The following is a 19,198-nucleotide window of genomic DNA, read 5'->3' on the forward strand; positions in this document are numbered from 1 at the left end:
TAATTCACCTGATTGTGTCAGTGTACCGTGGCCCTGATTCACCCGATTGTGTCTGTGTACTGTGTCCCTGATTCACCTGATTGTGTCAGTGTGCTGTGACTTTGATTCACCTGATTGTGTCAGTGTACTGTGGCTCTGCTTCACGTGATTGTGTCTGTGTACTGTCGCCCTGATTCCCCTGCTTGTGTCAGTGTAATGTGATCCTAATTCACCCGATTGTGTAAGTGTACTATGGCCCTGATTCACCTAATTGTGTCTGTGTAACGTGGCCCTGATTCACCTGATTGTGTCTGGGTAACGTGGCCTTGATTCGCCTGATTGTGTCAGTGTACTGTGGCCCTGATTCACCCGATTGTGTCTGTATACTGTGGCCCTGATTCACCCGATTCTGTCAGTGTACTGATTCACCTGATTATGTCAGTGTACCGTGGCTCTGATTCACCTGACTGTGTCAGTGTACTGTGGCTTTGATTCACCTGATTGTGTCAGTGTACTGTGACTTTGATTCACCAGATCGTGTCTCTGTAACGTGACCCTGATTCACCCGATTGTGTCTGTGTACTGTGAGCCTGATTCAACCGATTGTGTCAGTGTACAGTGGCCCCTGATTCACCTGATTGTGTCAGTGTACTGTGGCCCTGATTTACCCGATGGTGTCAGTGTACTGTGGCTCTGCTTCACCAGATCGTGTCAGTGTACTGTGACCCTGATTCACCTGATTGTGTCAGTGTACTGTGACCCTGATTCACCTGATTGTGTCAGTGTACCGTGGCTCTGCTTCACCTGATTGTGTCAGTGTACTGTAGCCCTGATTCACCTGATTGTGTCAGTGTACTGTGGCCCTGATTCACATGTATCAATGTGGGGGAGAGAAATGAGCCTCAGACATTGTACCCATGTTGGGAATCGAACCCGGGCTTTCTGTGTGATGAGCGATTGCTTGTCCTATGACGTCACTGCTTAGTATGTTCGCAGATTGTTAGTAAAACTCAGAGCGCTGCTAACATCCCCACCGAGAGAGCATAGTAACATGTTGTCAATATCGATCACATCTATAGAACCAGCTGGGGTATCGTGTAGACAAACAAAATATGATAATCAAGACACAAATGATGACCAGTGGGCCCTGGGACACAGCGCCTCGCAAGTATACCTCCAACATTGACAAGGTCAGTCGCGTGATATCCTTGAATATGCAGATTTCATAGAGTCTTTGTTCAGCATAAATGAGATTTATTCCTCGTTCTTCCCCAGATTCTCTGATCCTAACGTCTTGTAGAAATTAATGGCGGATGTATTCCAGCCGGTCACACACCACTGCATCTGTGCACTGCGCTTGTCCAAGGCGACCTGCAAGGTGCACACAGTATATGGAAACATGACAAGCGCTGTGACCCGTTCGAGTGTTACATATTTTTACAAAGAATCAGGAACATTACACGTCCATGAAGAGTAGACAATAAACAGTAGACTACAGGTTCGCTTAACTCACTGAACATGCTGTATGTGATGTTATATTGTGCACTACTGCAATTATACTCCTGAAAGATCGTTATGCGTTCCTTTAAAATTAATACTTTAACAACAACCAATAGGAACTACAAAATCGTATTACTACAAATGTCTTTGACAAACAATTATTTGAGAGCAAATAACTTTGTCTATATGTTGTTTAACGCCAGTGACACCCAGCAATAGTTAAGCAATGTCGTGGTGGCTTGTAAATGTTCCGAGGACTGGACCAGATAAACCAGTGATTGATATTATGAGCCAAGGCCCACGCAGTCAGATACGATGCCAAGGAATAAACCAGGTATCGAGCCTGACCAACGGATCTATTTCGTCACCTCATAAGACAAGCCTGGCTGATGGGGACGTATTCTACTGGAGAAGGAAAGCAAACGGGTGAGGAATGAGGCTGTGTCCGCACCTTCATTGCACAGGCCCACAGTGCTGACCCAACGCCCTTCCTCCTGTAGTCTTCATCAACACAGAGATCCTCCACGTACAACACACGTCCAGACAGTGAGAAGAAACACCACACATACAACAGGTAGCCTACAAGCAGGGGTCGGTCTGAAACAGAAGGGTCAAATACAAAAATACGCAAATAGAGGAAACATGTTTGAACATGCAACATAATTCCAAATAATCATTTATATATGTGCAAATTGCAGAGTTAATTTTAGTCAAGGTGGTGAAATTGTAAAACGCAAATAAAGGACGTTGTAAAACTGATGGGAGTGTGTGATGCATTCTGACAGCGACCATTAGCCGAGTTGATATACTTTGGTTCCGACAGCGTTCTGAACAATCTGCTATCTGATATTGTGCACACCACACCAACTGGAGATACCACATCAGGTCATGTCATATATTTGCCATGGGTTTTTTTGTTGTTTTTTTATCGTATTATTATTATTATCATCATCATCATCATCATCATCATCATCATCATCATCATTATTATTATTATTATTATTATTATATACCATAGGTATCCAGGTACTAGTATCTGCTCAAATGTGGTTTTATTTGTCCGCTAGAAGGTTTTTACACCTCACACATCGGGTACCCATCCCCTGCCGGGTGAACAGAGGCACATTTGAACTAAGTCACTTGCCCAGTGTGACACCACACGTTCTGTTTCGGGTGTATGTACGTATTCGTGTTTCCACCATCGGCCGAGTTGGTTCTTTTGAGTGCACAGGGTGAAGGTATTGTACACGTGGGCCTGTTGACGTCTTATGTTGAGTTAATTTTATTTCATTCTGTTCATGAAACTGATGGTTTGTGTGTATAAACCCAACAATAATTTGTAAAATAATTGCTGACTTTACTTGTCTATCATAAAAAATAGCTGCCACATTGAAAGCGTCTGCATGTAGCATTACACACCTTTATGAGCAGTAAGTAAATGGTATGCAGAAAAAAAAATATTAGGCAAAGTTTTTCTGAATTTGTAGATTCGGCCTATCCAAAAATAAAGAAGAGTGGAAGCAAAAATATTTCCGGGAAAGCAAGTTTCATTTCCACTGAAGTTAAATATATGTTTTATCACAAAACCAATTTGCGTACAAGATGACAACCTCCGACACTGAAGGGACAAACTTGCCTAACACTGCCCACATGCCAACATATTCAGAGAACCTTTTGGAGAATGAAAAACTGCAATGTCTTTTTTTATGTTTCCCGCCTGTTGACCAGGATTTTAAAAAGAATTAATATAGCCACAAAGGCTCAGAAGTTGGCCTGACCAATGAAGAAATAATTTCATAACACTTCACCATTCTATTGGTACAAACATCCAACATGTCTTTCCGTTCCCCTCATGTTCATCGTGCTGGTAGGTTGTATGGAAGCCTTTGTCGTTTGCTTGCATATTCCTGTTTACCATTTTATTGTTTCCTTATCTAACTAATGTTGCAGACTTTCCAGAAGAAATGTCGTGAGACACAGTCTCTAGGCCAAAACATATACATTTCATTTCTTATGAACAGCTCTACCCGTAGTGTTGAAACAAAAGATTTTCCCTTTTGAATATTGACAAGGTGAAGCCTACTTTTTGAATAAGCACTATCTTGTCCCTCTACTGGTACATTATCTGTATAGGTTCGACTGGCCTGGTGACATGTAATCTGTCTGTGGATGGCAACACTACTTGAAATTGATTAACTCATTCGTCCCATATTTTGCTATAAAACACATATAGCTGACCCCCATGAGGTCAACGTGTTCAGAGTTCACTACTTCAATCTGATACTATCTTTGAACAGGCCGTTGTCATGGCGTCTTCGTCTAACGTGAATGTCATAAGGTTATCCGTGTTTGTTTCCACAGCACCTAATTGTTTGTAGAAGTTGATACCGCTTGTGTTCCCTCGTTTGGCCATCCACTGCATATATCCGCAACCCCAGGACAGGGCTAACTGCAAAACAACAGTGAAAACGATGGCAGTGAGGATGAAACACAAATAGAGTCAGGCAGATAGGGTGAGATTACTGCATATATTTCATAGTAAACAGGTCACGCTGACACGACGACAGGAAACCAGCCTTGACCTACTTACGCGGCTGTGGTTGACAACTGTTATAAGAGTCGCCAAATGCGGTTTTATTTGTTCCCCGGCAAGTGGATCAGTTTGCATTCCAGTTATCATTCTCAACTCCCTGGGGAGTGTACAACATAAGCTGCCTTCGAGCGCTAGAGGGTTTTTAACACCCGCCTCACATGTCGGATACAGAGGCACATTTGAACTAAATCACTTGCTCAGGGTGACACCACACGTTTTGACACTTGTATTTCGGGTGTATATAGTATTCGTGTTTCCACCATCATCTGCCAGTGGGTTATTTTGAGTGCACCGGGTGTATGTACTGTACACTGGGGGTATTGACAACTTTGAAAAGACATGTGAACATTGTTGGTCCCACGTCACTGGAACGATATGATCTAAGCACCCGGGACTTGCTAGCCTGGCTCTTTTGACCGCTTGCCCACTCCGCCCTTGTCTGTCGATGCTCCAACCAACGTGTCTCTCGCTCATGCTCTCTGACAGATATAGTTTACAAACTGACCTCTTTACACATCTACAAGTGAACAATGTTATCTATCCACCTCACGTCACACGCTCTGTTAATCAGGTAAACAGGCCTAGACACAGTTTAAGATAACGTACCGAGGACTCAGTAAACGCCCTACTGATGCGGGAAGTGAGTGCACGTTGTTTAACGCGTCATTTAGAAATAGTCAGAAAATGTATCACAAAGGCATGTATATAATCAAAGAGCCTTGCCATCGTGTATGATGTACACTCAACGAAGCCCGACCAGTTGGCTATCACAACAACCATTAGGTATAATGGGGGCCTAATGGGACCCGGAATCCCCACAGCATAAGGCATATCTCAACCCTCACTTCAGTGTCCATGGATGTGCATATCCTCACCCTAAAGCCCTGTAATGGTTTTTAACCGTTATCGTTTTGAAACAATTTAATTCATGCATTTTGCTTATTATGTGTTAATATATTGCTAAATGCCATATGAAAGTTGCAGGACGCATGCAGCTGAAGTCAAGCCCGTCATACTCTGCACTGTTGGATGATGTTACCTTCATTGCAGAGGCCCACAGTGCTGATCCGACCCCCTTCCTTCTGAAGTCCCTTTCCACAAACAGGTCCTCCACGTACAGGAAGCGCCCAGTCAAGGTGGTGAAGGACCACATGTACATCAGGTAGCCAACGAGCCGGAATCTGCCTGGAAGAGGTGAAGTCAGACCTCATGGTCACGTAATGGGAGGGTGGAGAAAGGGCTTCCGACGTCAATTGAGGCTGTTCATTTTAGTTGCCACACACAAAACCACAAACTAACCTAGGTACAAAAACTTGGTGATACTAAGCACAATTATGCTGGCATCTTAATTGTATTACAGTCAGTACTTGTGACTAAACATTCCATGTCATACACCATCATGCTGGCATCCAATTGTATAACAGTCAGTACTTGTGACTAAACACCCCATGTCATACACCAATAGCGTTACATGTTGTTCCAAACAACAGATGCAAAAACAGTCGTCAGTGTATCGTCGTCAAGTTGTGGGTGTTCGGCGAATCTGAGTTTATGAACAATATGCTTGGGATATGACGTTAGTGCTTTGCTTCACTTGATACTGATGGGTGCAGTGAGTCGGGGAATTCATATATATATATGTCGCATTTAGAAACACTAGCGATTGACAACCGAGTTCAGAGCACGTCGCGCTGACCGGGACTACAGTCGACACATTACACGTCCGTTAACACGGTGTTCTGTAGAACACATCAGTGAATCAAGGTGGGCTTGACGTGACTCACCTGTTGATTGTGTCTCTTCTGCCACGAAACAATCGAACACCTTCTTCTCTCCAAAGCCATCTCTTTTCAAAGCTGGAATGATTTCAGCCAGTGAGTTTTAACAGTCCCCCTACACAGTACACATGCAGTCAGATGAAGAATTTATCAACACCCTATACCAGAACTCAACACCACCAATATGTCGTCAGTAGAATATAACATCTATTTCCTTGAAGAACAGCTTCTGCTAAAGCTCCTCTCCTGGAGAAAAGATATTGCTACTATTATATGATGGATTAATGCCGCATCAATCACCATGGTGACAGCATCTAATACTGAGAAGTCCAGTTTATCCTTGGATTCCCTGCTACAGTTGCAGGGTTAACTTCATAAACAAATTGAAGGTCAATACAGCAAACTACGGTTATAACGAACTAAAAGGAACCACTAATTTTAGTTCGTTATAACCGTAATTCGTTATAAACATATATACAGCATATATACCGCTAATGGCTGGGACAAAAAAAACAGTTCGTTATATCCGCCAGTTCGTTATAAGCGTGTTCGTTATAAACGTAGTTTACTGTATATTTGAAATGGTCTCACATACCATGAGTGCACACCAACCACTGGTGTCAGTGCCCCAGACGAGACTAGTTACAGGTCGCCGTCTTACAGCTGCACACTTGTTGACTGCACATCAACCACTGGTGTCAGTGCTACTGCTGTTGCTACTATTGCTACTGCTACTACTACTACTACTACTATTACTACTACGACTACTACTACTACTGCTGCTGCTCCAACTTCTACTGCTGCAACTACTACAACTACTGGTGCTGCTGCTGCTGCTACTACAAGAACTACTACTACTGCTGCTGCTACTACAACTACTACTGCTGTTGCAACTTGTACTACAGGCTGCTGCTCCCACTACTACTACTGCTACTACTACAGCTACTACTGCTGCTACTACTACTAGAACTACTACTACTACAACTGCTACTACAACAACTACTGCTGTTGCAACTAGCACTACAGGCATGTTCTGCTGAGAACGTTGGAGGCAGAATGTTCGTAGTTTTCTATTGAGAAACAAAGCTCACTTACTCTTGACATTGGTCTTCAAGAGATGAAGGTTGCCTTCGTGTGTGGCAAAACCCTGTAAACACACATACGGACACCCCTTAACATGGACTACAAAAGGACTGCAGGTTAAGTATTAGGAGATGTGTTTTTTTACACGTCACGTGACAAGAGAAGGATTAAATATAAATTAAAATGACAGGTAGTGGTGTATGCTTTCCATATCATACGACAAACATAGAGTGCTGGTGACCTGTTCTACCCCGGAATGTGCACTGAGAGTCTTGGATACTTCATAGACAAACACAGAGTGATGTGACCTGTTCTACTCCGGAATGTCCACTGAGAGTCTGGGACACTGCATGGACAAATATCGAGTGTTGGGTGCATGTTCCAAGCCGGAATGTCCATTGAGAGTCTTGGATACTTCATACACAAACATAGAGTGTTGGGGACCTGTTGTACCCTGGAATGCCCACTGAGAGTCTGGGATACTTAGTGCGAAAAGGATATGGAGTGATGTGTCTTGTTCTATCCAGGGATGATGGGTGCTCTTTCTTAATTTAGGTTTTGAGTGGAAAATAACCCCAACTGTACAAGATGAAATGCTGATCTTCCTCGGTAACTTTTATACAGTACTTATTATATGACAACGCAACGTGTTAATACATGTATTGATAGAAACTCATTCCCGATTCGAGAACCGGTAAATTGAACGATGCACATCGTTTAGCATGTTTGCTACTGATAAACAATATGATGTAGTGAAACCAGAATGGGAATTGCGGTTGGCCATGAGGTGTATCAGAACTTGTTTCTTGTTTTTTATTTAACGCCGCTCTACCTCTCTACCCACGTGTGCCTATCTACCTATGTATGCCTATGTGTACCTATGTATGCCTGTGTCTACCTATGTATGCCTGTGTCTACCTATGTATGCCTATGTGTACCTATGTATGCCTCTGTCTACCTATATATGCCTGTGTCTATCTATGTATGCCTGTGTCTACCTATGTATGCCTGTGCCTACCTATGTATGCCTATGTCTATCTTTGTATGCCTATGTCTACCTATGTATGCCTGTGTCTACCTATGTATGCCTGTGTCAGCCTATGTATGCCTGTGTCTACCTATGTATGCCTGTATCTACCTATGTATGCCTGTGTCAGCCTATGTATGCCTGTATCTACCTATGTATGCCTGTATCTACCTATGTATGCCTGTGTCTACCTATGTATGCCTGTGTCTACCTATGTATGCCTGTGTCTACCTATGTATGCCTATGTCTACCTATGTATCCCTGTGTCTACCTATGTATGCCTGTGTCTACCTATGTATGCCTGTGTCTACCTATGTATGCCTGTGTGTACCTATGTATGCCTGTATCTACCTATGTGTGCCTGTGTCTACCTATGTATGCCTGTGTCTACCTATGTATGCATTTGTCTATGCATGTGTGTGTGTGTGTGTGTGTGTGTGTGTGTGTGTGTGTGTGTGTGTGTGTGTGTGTGTGTGTGTGTGTGTGTGTGTGTGTGTGTGTGTGTGTGTGTGTGTGTGTGTGTGTGTGTGTGTGTGTGTGTGTGTGTGTTGGGGGGTTGGGGGTGGTGGGGTGGGGCGTGTGTGTGTGTGTTGGGGGGTTGGGGGTGGTGGGGGTGGGCGTGTGTGCGTGTGTAAGGGTAGAATAGGTCTTGAGCAACCCATGCTTGTCGGATGATGCGACAAGCGGGAATGGGTGGTCAGGCTCCGTGACTTGGTCGATGCATGTCATGGTATCCCAAATGCGTTGATCGATGCTCATGATGTCAATCTCTGGATGGTCTGGTCAAGACTCGATTATTTACAGACCGCCGTCATATACGAGCCGTTACTGTAATTTTGCTGAGTGCGGCGTTAAACAACAAGCAACCATCCAGTGTGTGGATATGTGTACAGGTCAGTGTGCGTGGATAATTGTACAGATCAGTGTGTGTGTGTGGATATTTGTACAGGTCAGTGTGTGTGGATATGTGTACAGGTCAGTGTGTGTGGATGTGTGTACAGGTCAGTGTGTGTGGATATGTGGACAGGTCAGTGTGTGTGGATATGTGTAGAGGTCAGTGTGTGTGGATATGTGTGCAGGTCATTGTGTGTGGATATGTGTACAGGTCTGTGTGTGTGTTGATATGTGTACAGGTCAAAGTGTGTGGATATGTGTGCAGATCAGAGTGTGTAGATATGTGTACAGATCAATTTGTGTGTAGATATGTGTACAGATCAGTGTGTGTGGATAATTGTACAGGTCAGTGTGTGTGGATATGTGTGCAGATCAGTGTGTGTGGATATGCGTGCAGATCAGTGTGTGTGTGGATAATTGTACAGATCAGTGTGTGTGGATATGTGTGCAGATCAGTGTGTGTAGATATGTGTGCAGATCAGTGTGTGTGTGGATAATTGTACTGATCAGTGTGTGTGGATTTGTGTGCAGATCAGTGTGTGTGGATATGTGTGCAGATCAGTGTGTGTGTGGATAATTGTACAGATCAGTGTGTGTGGATATGTTTGCAGATCAGTGTGTGTGTAGATATGTGTACAGATCAGTGTGTGTGTGGATAATTGTACAGATCAGTGTGTGTGGATATGTGTGCAGATCAGTGTGTGTAGATATGTGTACAGATCAGTGTATGTGTGGATATGTGTACAGATTAGTGTGTGTGTGGATAATTGTACGTGTCAGTGTGTAGATATGTGTGCAGATCAGTGTGTGTGGATATGTGTGCAGATCAGTGTGTGTGTGGATAATTGTACATGTCAGTGTGTGTGGATATGTGTGCAGATCAGTGTGTGTGGATATGTGTGCAGATCAGTGGGTGTAGATATGTGTACAGATCAGTGTGCGTGGATATGTGTGCAGATCAGTGTGTGTGTGGATAATTTTACAGATCAGTGTGTGTGGATTTGTGTGCAGATCAGTGTGTTCGGATATGTGTGCAGATCAGTGTGTGTGTGGATAATTGTACAGATCAGTGTGTGTGGATATGTGTGCAGATCAGTGTGTGTGTAGATATGTGTACAGATCAGTGTGTGTGTAGATATGTGTACAGATCAGTGTGTGTGGATAATTGTACAGATCAGTGTGTGTGGATATGTGTGAAGATCAGTGTGTGTAGATATGTGTACAGATCAGTGTATGTGTGGATATGTGTACAGATTATTGTGTGTGTGGATAATTGTACGGGTCAGTGTGTAGATATGTGTGCAGATCAGTGTGTGTGGATATGTGTGCAGATCAGTGTGTGTGTGGATAATTGTACATGTCAGTGTGTGTGGATATGTGTGCAGATCAGTGTGTGTGGATATGTGTGCAGATCAGTGGGTGTAGATATGTGTACAGATCAGTGTGTGTGGATATGTGTGCAGATCAGTGTGTGTGTGGATAATTGTACAGATCAGTGTGTGTGGATTTGTGTGCAGATCAGTGTGTGTGGATATGTGTGCAGATCAGTGTGTGTGTGGATAATTGTACAGATCAGTGTGTGTGGATATGTGTGCAGATCAGTGTGTGTGTAGATATGTGTACAGATCAGTGTGTGTGGATAATTGTACTGGTCAGTGTGTGTAGATATGTGTGCAGGTCAGTGTGTGTGGATATGTGTGCAGATTAGTGTGTGTAGATATGTGTACAGGTCAGTGTGTGTGGATATGTGTACAAGTCAGTGTGTGTGGATAATTGTACAGGTCAGTGTGTGTGGATATGTGTACAGGTCAGTGTGTGTGGATATGTGTACAGATCAGTGTGTGTGTGGATAATTGTACGGGTCAGTGTGTGTGGATATGTGTACAGATCAGAATGTGTGGATATGTGTGCAGATTAGTGTGTGTAGATATGAGTACAGGTCAGTGTGTGTGGATATGTGTACAAGTCAGTGTGCGTGAATAATTGTACAGGTTAGTGTGTGTGGATATGTGTGCAGGTCAGAGTGTGTGGATATGTGTGCAGATCAGTGTGTGTGGATATGTGTGCAAGTCAAAGTGTTTGGATATGTGTACAAATCAGTGTGTGTAGATAATTGTACAGGTCAGTGTGTGTGGATATGTGTACAGGTCAGTGTGTGTGGATAATTGTACAGGTCAGTGTGTGTGGATATGTGTAGAGGTCAGTGTGTGTGGATATGTGTACAGGTCAGTGTGTGTGGATATGTTTACAGGTCAGTGTGTGTAGATATGTGTACAGGTCAGTGTGTGTGAATATGTGTACAGGTCAGTGTGTGTGGATATGTGTACAGGTCAGAGTGTGTGGATATTTTTTTTCTGACACAAATTAACATATCAAACTGGTGTGTATAAACGTTCAAAGCTGTTATATCAATATTTGTCACTTTTTAGTAACAGGACCATTGCATCAACAAACCCCTGGTTTAGACGTGTTATGGATATACTAGACACCATTGGATTATCTAATGTATTTAGCAATCCGTCAATTTGCACAACAAAGTGGCTAGTGTCAGAAGAAAAGCAAATACTTAAAGATATTTTTTTTTCAGAAATGGAGAAGTGACGTTAATTCTAGTTCTAAAGGATTATATTATAAACATTTAAAGGACACTCCGGTTCTCGATAAATATCTTCTATTACCAAAACGAATATCAATTCCAGTACTACGATTTCGAAGCTGTAATCATAATTTATCTAATGAGACTGGTCGATGGAAAATAATCCAGGAAAATAGAACCTGTAAATTATGTAATTCTCCATCTATTGCTGATTAATTTCGCTACTTTTTCAGATGTAATTGTTTTGAAGAGAGAGTCAAACATTTTGATCATCATACTATACTGAATGGCCAAATATTATAAAATTTGTAAAACTCTTATCAACAAAAAACACATAGGATTTAAAGAATTTATCGAGATTTACTGAACAAATGTCCATTAGTATTAAAAATGCTAGGTAATCACATGTTGTTCTTAACTGCGATCTTGTCTGCTATTTCTACATATACATACTTATTTATTTAATATGTTTTGTACCACTTTTTGTGGTTTCTAGAATAAACATATTCTGATTCAGTGAAAGGTAGTATACTGACCAGCAAAAGAAATTACACTATGTGATATCATACCATGTCAGAGATCTGATTGGTCTACGTGATCTTGATAAAATACTTTATCACACCTCCTTGTCAGAATGATGAGATCTGGTTGGTCCATGTGATCTTGATAAAATACTTTATCATATTTCCATGTCAGAATGATGAGATTTGATTGGTCTACGCGATCTTGATAAAATACTTTATCATACCTCCATGTCAGAATGATGAGATCTGATTGGTCTACGTGATCTTGATAAAATAGTATGTTTCCAGCCTTGGTGGGAAATTAATTTCTGAGAGGCAGAATAAATCCCGTATACCCCGACATCGAAGCTTTTTCCGAATCAGTGAAAGTCACGTCACATAGCACAAGCTATCCTCTTCTCAATCGATCAATTTTTAATTTGTTTCAATTCTTTTACACTGTTATAATAAAAAATGTAGGTAAGATATGTTCGTTGTAGCAGGATCACTCAGGGCACGTGGGGTTTTTATGCATCCCAAACCTAACGCGCGACTCCCCATGTTCCCCTCGTGATACAGCTACAACTGTAAAACCAATCGCAGAAAATCAACAGATATGGCGCCAACTGAATATATTTTAATGTAGTTCACTGAATTCTGTGTAAAGTCGCGTGTTCGAACAGCATGGTCACAAGATACATATGGATATAAAAAGAACAACTCACAATATTCGTCAAAGCAGAAATTCGCCCAGACATCAACAGTAACATGCCATGGGTATCGGCAGAACGGAGAGTATTGGTATGTGACTTGTGCGCCATGCATGACATCGTTGTGAGACACTCGTACAACAATCACAAGGTTGATGTCACGATGCCCACAGACAGGGCCGACTCAGGGAAGGCAGACCGCGTGTTACACCCAACAAACATCCTTATTTGCCTACTCTTCATTTGAGGAACCGCCTCTTGGTTGTGACGTTATCAGGGTCAACTGCTCTCGACATGTTGTCAGCCGCGTCGCTGTATCTAGACGACGATGTTGACCATGGTATTCAAGCCCAGAGGATCACGATAGTGATTCATAAACACATGCTCCTAATATAGTCGGAATTGTACAATGTACTCTGCTTTATGCAAAGATTTCTATTGGGTATGGGAAGGGTTTTGTCGCTTTATTTGGCAGCATCGACGTCAAAGGACCGAGGTAGGCGCGCACTGTACAACTATAGAAGAACAGGAACTGTCATTGAGTCATGTTTTCTGAAAACACCAGGTTCCAGCTCTTCAGAACAGATACGTGTGTATCGTCGTCGGGAAGAAGGCACGGCACCTTCTTGTGTCAGAGGACTGTATTTTGGACGTGGCAGCAGAATGCTTTGGGTCGGGATTTGTGGACAGGAAAAGACGGAACTTGTGGTGTTGAATCTAGCAGCACAATGTGACACCGACGTAGTGTTGTGTAGTTCTACCTTCCAACAACAGAAGCCACGTTCCAACATGACAACGCACGTCCATATACAGAACGTATCGGCCGTTGCATTCAGCAGGTCAGTAACCTGTGGTTAAGCGTCGCTCTCCTCAATTGTCGCCGATTGAAGATCTTTAGGACCATCTTGACCTTCAGATTGGAACACGACCTCACCCTCCTACAAGGGGTGTGCAATAAGTTTTGCAACTTCAAAAAAAGACCAAGTCGCAGAATATCTTTTGCACTTTCATTTTTCAATATAATCTCCATTCACCTCAATGCACTTATTCCATCTGTCCTTCAAGCTTTTAATACCACTTTTATGGAAATCCGCAGATTGGCCCTCTAACCACGCCTCTGTGGCAGCCTTTATGTCCTCGTCATCCTGGAAGCGTTTTCCACGTAGGGCAGATTTCATTTGTCGGAACAGGAAATAGTCACTGTGGGCTAAGTCTAGGCTGTAGGGTGGGTGATTTAACTGTTCGAATCCACATTCACATATGGCGGCCTGTACAATTCTTGAACCGGAGCGTTGTCATGCAAAAGCAGAACACCACGTGTTAACATCCAACGGCGTTTCTTGCGAATAGATTTTCGCAATTCTTTCATTACATTAGCATTATACTGTCCATTGATTGTAGGTTTTGGTGGCATGTAATCAATCAGTACTAAGAGTCTTGCATCCAAAAATATGGTGCCCATTACCTTCCCAGCCGATAGTTGAGTGCGAAAAAGGCGGAGGCGGAAAATTTGGGTGCTTCATTTGCATCGATTCAAATTTAGTTTCTGGGTCCCAGTGGTGGATCCATTTTTCATCACCTGTCACCAGACGAGAAAGAAATCCAGCTCCATCAGCAGTATAGAGATCCAGGAGGTGTCAACAACTTTCAGTTCTCTGATAGCGATCTTGAGCGTTGAGGTTTCTAGGTACCCATCTTGCAGAAACCTTAAACATACCAAGATGCTCATGAATAATGGTGCCAACTGATATTTGGAATTCCCTAGAAAGTTCAGATACTTTCACCCGTCGGTCAGACAAAATTCTTTTTTCTATAGCAGCAATGGTTTCCGGTTGGGTGGCATCTGAAGGCCTGCCTGACCTTGGGTCATCGTCTATGGACTCCCTACCCCTTTTAAACTGCAGAGACCAACGGCAAACTGTGGAATAGTCAGGAGAACCTTACCCATCACTTTACACATGCGACTATGGATTTCTTTTGTTTTGCATCCCTCCTTGGTAAGGAATTTTATTACAGCGCGATGTGCATGTTTGAGAGAATCCATGATTGTGACCACCCTTAGGCGAATGAAGCCATTACTAATTGTTGTGTCTAGAACTTGTTATGACTAGTGTCATACCTGCCATAAGTTGACATTGTTTGTGTAAACACAAATGCCCAAGTTGCAAAACTTATTGAACACCCCTCGTATTTCGGCGTCTAATGCACTCAGCAATGCAAGACGTCGTCAATGGCGGACACGAACGCTATCGACTGTGACTATATTGATTCCTTTAATGCAGAGGAATTTTAATTTCAATCATATTGTGTTTCACTATACCCCGTGTCCTTGTTGTCCTGGGTCCTGCATTGTCGCTACCGGTGCATTATAACTCTGTATCCCTTTGTCCTTGTTGTCCTTGGACCTCTATTGTCGCTATCAGTGCACTGTAACTCTGTTTCCCCCTGTACTTATTGTCCTTGGACCTCTATTGTCACTACCGGCGCATTGTAACTCTGTATCCCTTTATCCTTGTCCTGGGACCTCTATTGTCGCTACCAGTGCATTATAACTCTGTTTCCCCACGTCCTTGTTGTCCTAGGTCCTGTACTGTCGCTATCAGTGCATTGTAACTATGTATCCCTTTATCCTTGTTGTCCTGGGACCTCTATTGTCGCTGCCAGTGCATTGTAACTCTGTATCCCTTTGTCCTTGTCCTTGTCCTGGGACCTCTATTGTCGCTACCAGTGAATTGTAACTCTGTTTCCACACGTTCTTGTTGTCCTGGGACCTCTATTGTCGCTACCAGTGCATTAAAACTCTGCTTCCCCACGTCCTTGTTGTCCTGGGTCCTGTATTGTCGCTATCAGTGCATTGTAACTCTGTATCCCTTTATCCTTGTCCTGGGACCTCTATTGTTGCTACCAGTGCATTAAAACTCTGTTTCCCCACGCCCTTGTTGTCCTTGGTCCTGTATTGTCGCTACCAGTGCATTATAACTCTGTTTCCCCACGTCTTTGTTGTCCTGGGACCTCTATTGTCGCTACCGGTGCATTATAACTCTGTTTCCCCACGTCCTTGTTGTCCTTGGTCCTCTATTGTCGCTACCAGTGCATTATAACTCTGTTTCCCCACGTCCTTGTTGTCCTGGGTCCTGTATTGTCGCTATCAGTGCATTGTAACTCTGTATCCCTTTGTCCTTGTTCTGGGACCTCTATTGTCGCTACCAGTGCATTATAACCTATTTCTCGTTTCATGATCACAAACGTTACATTTGGAATATCTTCTTGTCCGTTGTTTAGTCACGTCTGAGGTTATTATAGTTTATGTTGCTCGTCAGTGTAAAACATCCCACGTAGTGAAACTATGTGCTTGTAAAAGATTTACCAAAGCTGACACAAAGCCTCCTCATTGCACTTATGAAATATTTCTTTTCACACCTTCTGTCGTGGTAAGAGAAACAAGGATGATACACCTTTATATGAGTGCTGATGTATACAGATGGATGTTTGTGAAGTCGGTATTTCTCTACACCATTCAATAGCTACACGGACAATAGATCCCTTACCGTTCTCTACCCATCAGTGAATCAGTGTATACACTTGTACGTCACCAAGCATTACTGTCAACTTTGAGGGAAACTAATACATAATAATATGTATTCATTGGTGCAACGATACATTCTGCCGGGATATCAACATATAGTGTATAGCCTACCCCATGTATGGATCACGACGCTACCCTACCTAGATTTTTTTATACAGCTAACACGTTACGTGTTCTCAGCATGTCTAGCCGCGACTACCAGCACAATGTTAGGTGATGCATTGCGTGACTTAACTATCAACGTCAGTTGGTGTATTTTGCATTAGTATTTGACAGTGTGTTTGGGCCGTCACAGTTACAAAGGGGCCTAGTATTCCGTTCTTGACAGGAGGCGTAAAACCCCTGGCCAACATTAGCCTTCTGTCATCCTTGGTTTCAGATCATGGCTGCGTTCAGGTGACATTATAGCAGAGACACATCTTGGTCCCTCTTTAGATATAAGTATGTTCAAGTTTGGTTTCTTCAACTGGTGATTTTAAAGAACCACACGAATTCAAATCTATTTGCCACGTATAAACAATATCTGTAGCTATAAACCTAGTGGAGTGGATAACGCCTATTCCTTGGTCTGTACCACATGAACCCTACCACCGTGAGGCTATAACTCAGCCTGCATTCGTATCACCACATATAATGTAGGTAACAAAAACAAATATTTGTCATTTAAAACACAAGTTGGCAGAGGTTTTGGAGTTTGCCTACCTATGTTTGCAAAAAGATGCTGTCGACTTTAAACATCGCTTCATGGTTCCAGCACGTGTATGTCACCCCATGCTACAGTAGACTTGTAAACGTGAACACAGGGTAAGACGGTTGTGTTGTCACCGACATCAAACTGACGAAATCTCAACTGTGTGTAGTTCAACACTAGTGCCTGGGTTAATAATTAGGACTGTGGCATAATCGAATAAATAATATGTTTAATGAATTGCTTACGATTCACTTTGATTGAATGAGTGCTTTTAAATCACCAGGCAATGTGAGGACACTGAGAATCTGGGACGATTCATACGACATACATAGAGTGTTGGTGACCTGTCATACCCCTGAATATTGCTGGGTGCTGGGTTAAGAACATCATCTCGGATCCATATTTTTGTTTTGTATTAAAAATCCCTAAAATGTACAAGATTATTACTCGTTAATGTGATATAGAACCACTTCAGCCTTGATCATCATCCGGGACTTGGTCTGAGTTTTACGTCACTTGTGGACAATATTTTAGTTACGATGTACATGACAGTCAAAGTTGTTAGTACATGTATTGATAGAAACCCATTCCAGATTAGAGATTTATGTAACGATGCATGTCGTTCAGCATGTATACTGATGATAAAAAATATGAAATAGTGAAACCAGAATGGGAATTGCGATCGACCACGAGGTTTCTGATAACAGCTAAACTGGTACTGTGCTACTGGGAAGGCAACCTTGTCATTGAATAACCTGACAATGACGACACGTTATCTTTACCCAATGAAGGCAGGTGTCTAGAGCATCACGCGAGTAGGCAACACTCAAAGTCCTGGTTTCGTTTTGTAGCTGAACAAGGCGACGGCCATAATTGGGTTCTTGTTTGTTTCTTGTAAGTGAAATATATCTATTCATTTCTTGTGATTATATTATCATCTTCTTAACATATATTATGTTTTGCCGCTTGATAAATGTTTACAGCTGTATGGCTTTCATTATAGATCTTAAAGCATCAGTATGAACTAGTTGTGTCTGGTGTGTGTGTGCTTATGAGGAGGAATGCAGTGGGTGTAGGTCGGGTTGGGTGGGGTGTTGATAGGGAAGGTGGACACAACAGTGTTGGTAAAACGTCACCTTATAGCCCAGGATTGCAGTTATTGTCAGTTAAAGAGTCAGCATATCAACACAGTTTCTTGTATCGTATTGTATGTGGATACATCTGCTACTCTCGTCAACTGCTTGTGTGAACAGTATATGTACACTCGTTAGACGTGAAGATCTGACCATGTCAAACACGGATCATGTCCCACCCTGTAATTTTTAGATTTGGAAAGGGTGCCAAGGATCAAACAACTTTGTTTGCAGACACTTTGTAAGCAGTGTACAAGTAGTGGTAGAGTGATGGGAATGGCAGGCCATGTTGTAACACAAGCTGGCCACGCCTGGTGCTGAAGTCATTCTATGGGTATTCATGGCTGCCACACTGACGTCACCTTCGACATGCCTGTCAAGTGCACGAACTGCAGTGATGTGTTTCTAGAGCGGCACAGCCGGGGTATTGTAAAGTCGGGTCACTCATGTCATCTGCTTAGCTTTACAACGAATGCAACGAACACAGCTTCACACATAGCCACTTTGCTGTGCTGTGGTTGAAATCTATCCCATGTTTGACATGTAAATTAACTGTGTAGACATTTGTTCAAAGGGTTCTGTCGCTTTATTTAATTATTTAGTATTGTATTGAGACTGCAATCTATATATATAGCAGCCCTAAGAAGAACTTACATATTTTATTGAAAATTTATTTCATTCAAATCTACATATAACTAGATGAGTGGGTGAGTTTAACGCTGCGTTTAACATTTTTTCATTTATATCACGGCGTGTCAGCTTATTTGGTTGGAAAGCCCGAAGTAATGCAGGTCTGAGACGTTTACTCCTTTGGTAAAACCCACGAGCACGGGAATGGTGCTGAAAAACGTAAACACATAATCGCGGCGTACCTGGATTCGAACCCACAAACATAGGTTTCTGGCGTACCCAATGGACGCAACTTTGCACAGTGAATCACGGCTCCTTAGACAAATGAGCTACAACATGGAGAATTGCAATCAAAAGTACGATTTTCGCAAGGAAGAATTTGACCAGGACTTCTAACGCAGTATAAAAGCGCATTATGAGTTTAATGTTAAGTTATTAATGTTTCCCTTTTACTTTTTAGAACTGTACCTTCATCCTAGCGACATACCCACACAC

The 19,198-nt window shown here is 42.5% G+C and overlaps 2 protein-coding genes across 2 annotated transcripts; both read right to left on the reverse strand.

The window, feature by feature from the left end:
* Window positions 1-1,233: 1,233 nt before the first annotated feature.
* On the reverse strand, window positions 1,234-3,382 carry LOC139448883 (thialysine N-epsilon-acetyltransferase-like). Its single transcript, XM_071230403.1, has 3 exons — window positions 3,313-3,382; window positions 1,931-2,076; window positions 1,234-1,350 (listed from the first exon to the last, which is right to left on the reverse strand). Exons 1-3 carry the CDS (start codon window positions 3,380-3,382, stop codon window positions 1,234-1,236), a joined length of 333 nt encoding a protein of 110 aa, XP_071086504.1.
* LOC139448884 (thialysine N-epsilon-acetyltransferase-like) lies at window positions 3,194-19,177 on the reverse strand. The gene is made up of 5 exons (XM_071230404.1): window positions 19,172-19,177; window positions 6,946-6,997; window positions 5,857-5,928; window positions 5,112-5,257; window positions 3,194-3,928 (listed from the first exon to the last, which is right to left on the reverse strand). The coding sequence occupies exons 1-5, from the start codon at window positions 19,175-19,177 to the stop codon at window positions 3,752-3,754; spliced, it is 453 nt and encodes a 150-aa protein (XP_071086505.1). The 3' UTR covers window positions 3,194-3,751.
* Between the last annotated feature and the right edge of the window lie 21 nt (window positions 19,178-19,198).

Source organism: Haliotis cracherodii, unplaced genomic scaffold (genome assembly GCF_022045235.1).
Source record: "Haliotis cracherodii isolate W230 unplaced genomic scaffold, xgHalCrac1.p SCAF_7, whole genome shotgun sequence".
In the NCBI taxonomy this organism is placed as follows: Eukaryota; Metazoa; Mollusca; class Gastropoda; order Lepetellida; family Haliotidae; genus Haliotis; species Haliotis cracherodii.

Coding starts and splice junctions, on each gene's coding strand:
- LOC139448883 (XM_071230403.1), bottom strand. CDS start 3,382: ATGCAAGCAAACGACAAAGGCTTCCATACAACCTACCAGCACGATGAA. Junction 2,077..3,312: donor TGAGGGGAACGGAAAGACAT/GTTGGATGTTTG, acceptor CTTCTGTTTCAG/ACCGACCCCTGCTTGTAGGC. Junction 1,351..1,930: donor TGTGGGCCTGTGCAATGAAG/GTGCGGACACAG, acceptor TGCACCTTGCAG/GTCGCCTTGGACAAGCGCAG.
- LOC139448884 (XM_071230404.1), bottom strand. Junction 5,929..6,945: donor CTTGAAGACCAATGTCAAGA/GTAAGTGAGCTT, acceptor AAATCATTCCAG/CTTTGAAAAGAGATGGCTTT. Junction 5,258..5,856: donor AGAAGAGACACAATCAACAG/GTGAGTCACGTC, acceptor CACCTCTTCCAG/GCAGATTCCGGCTCGTTGGC.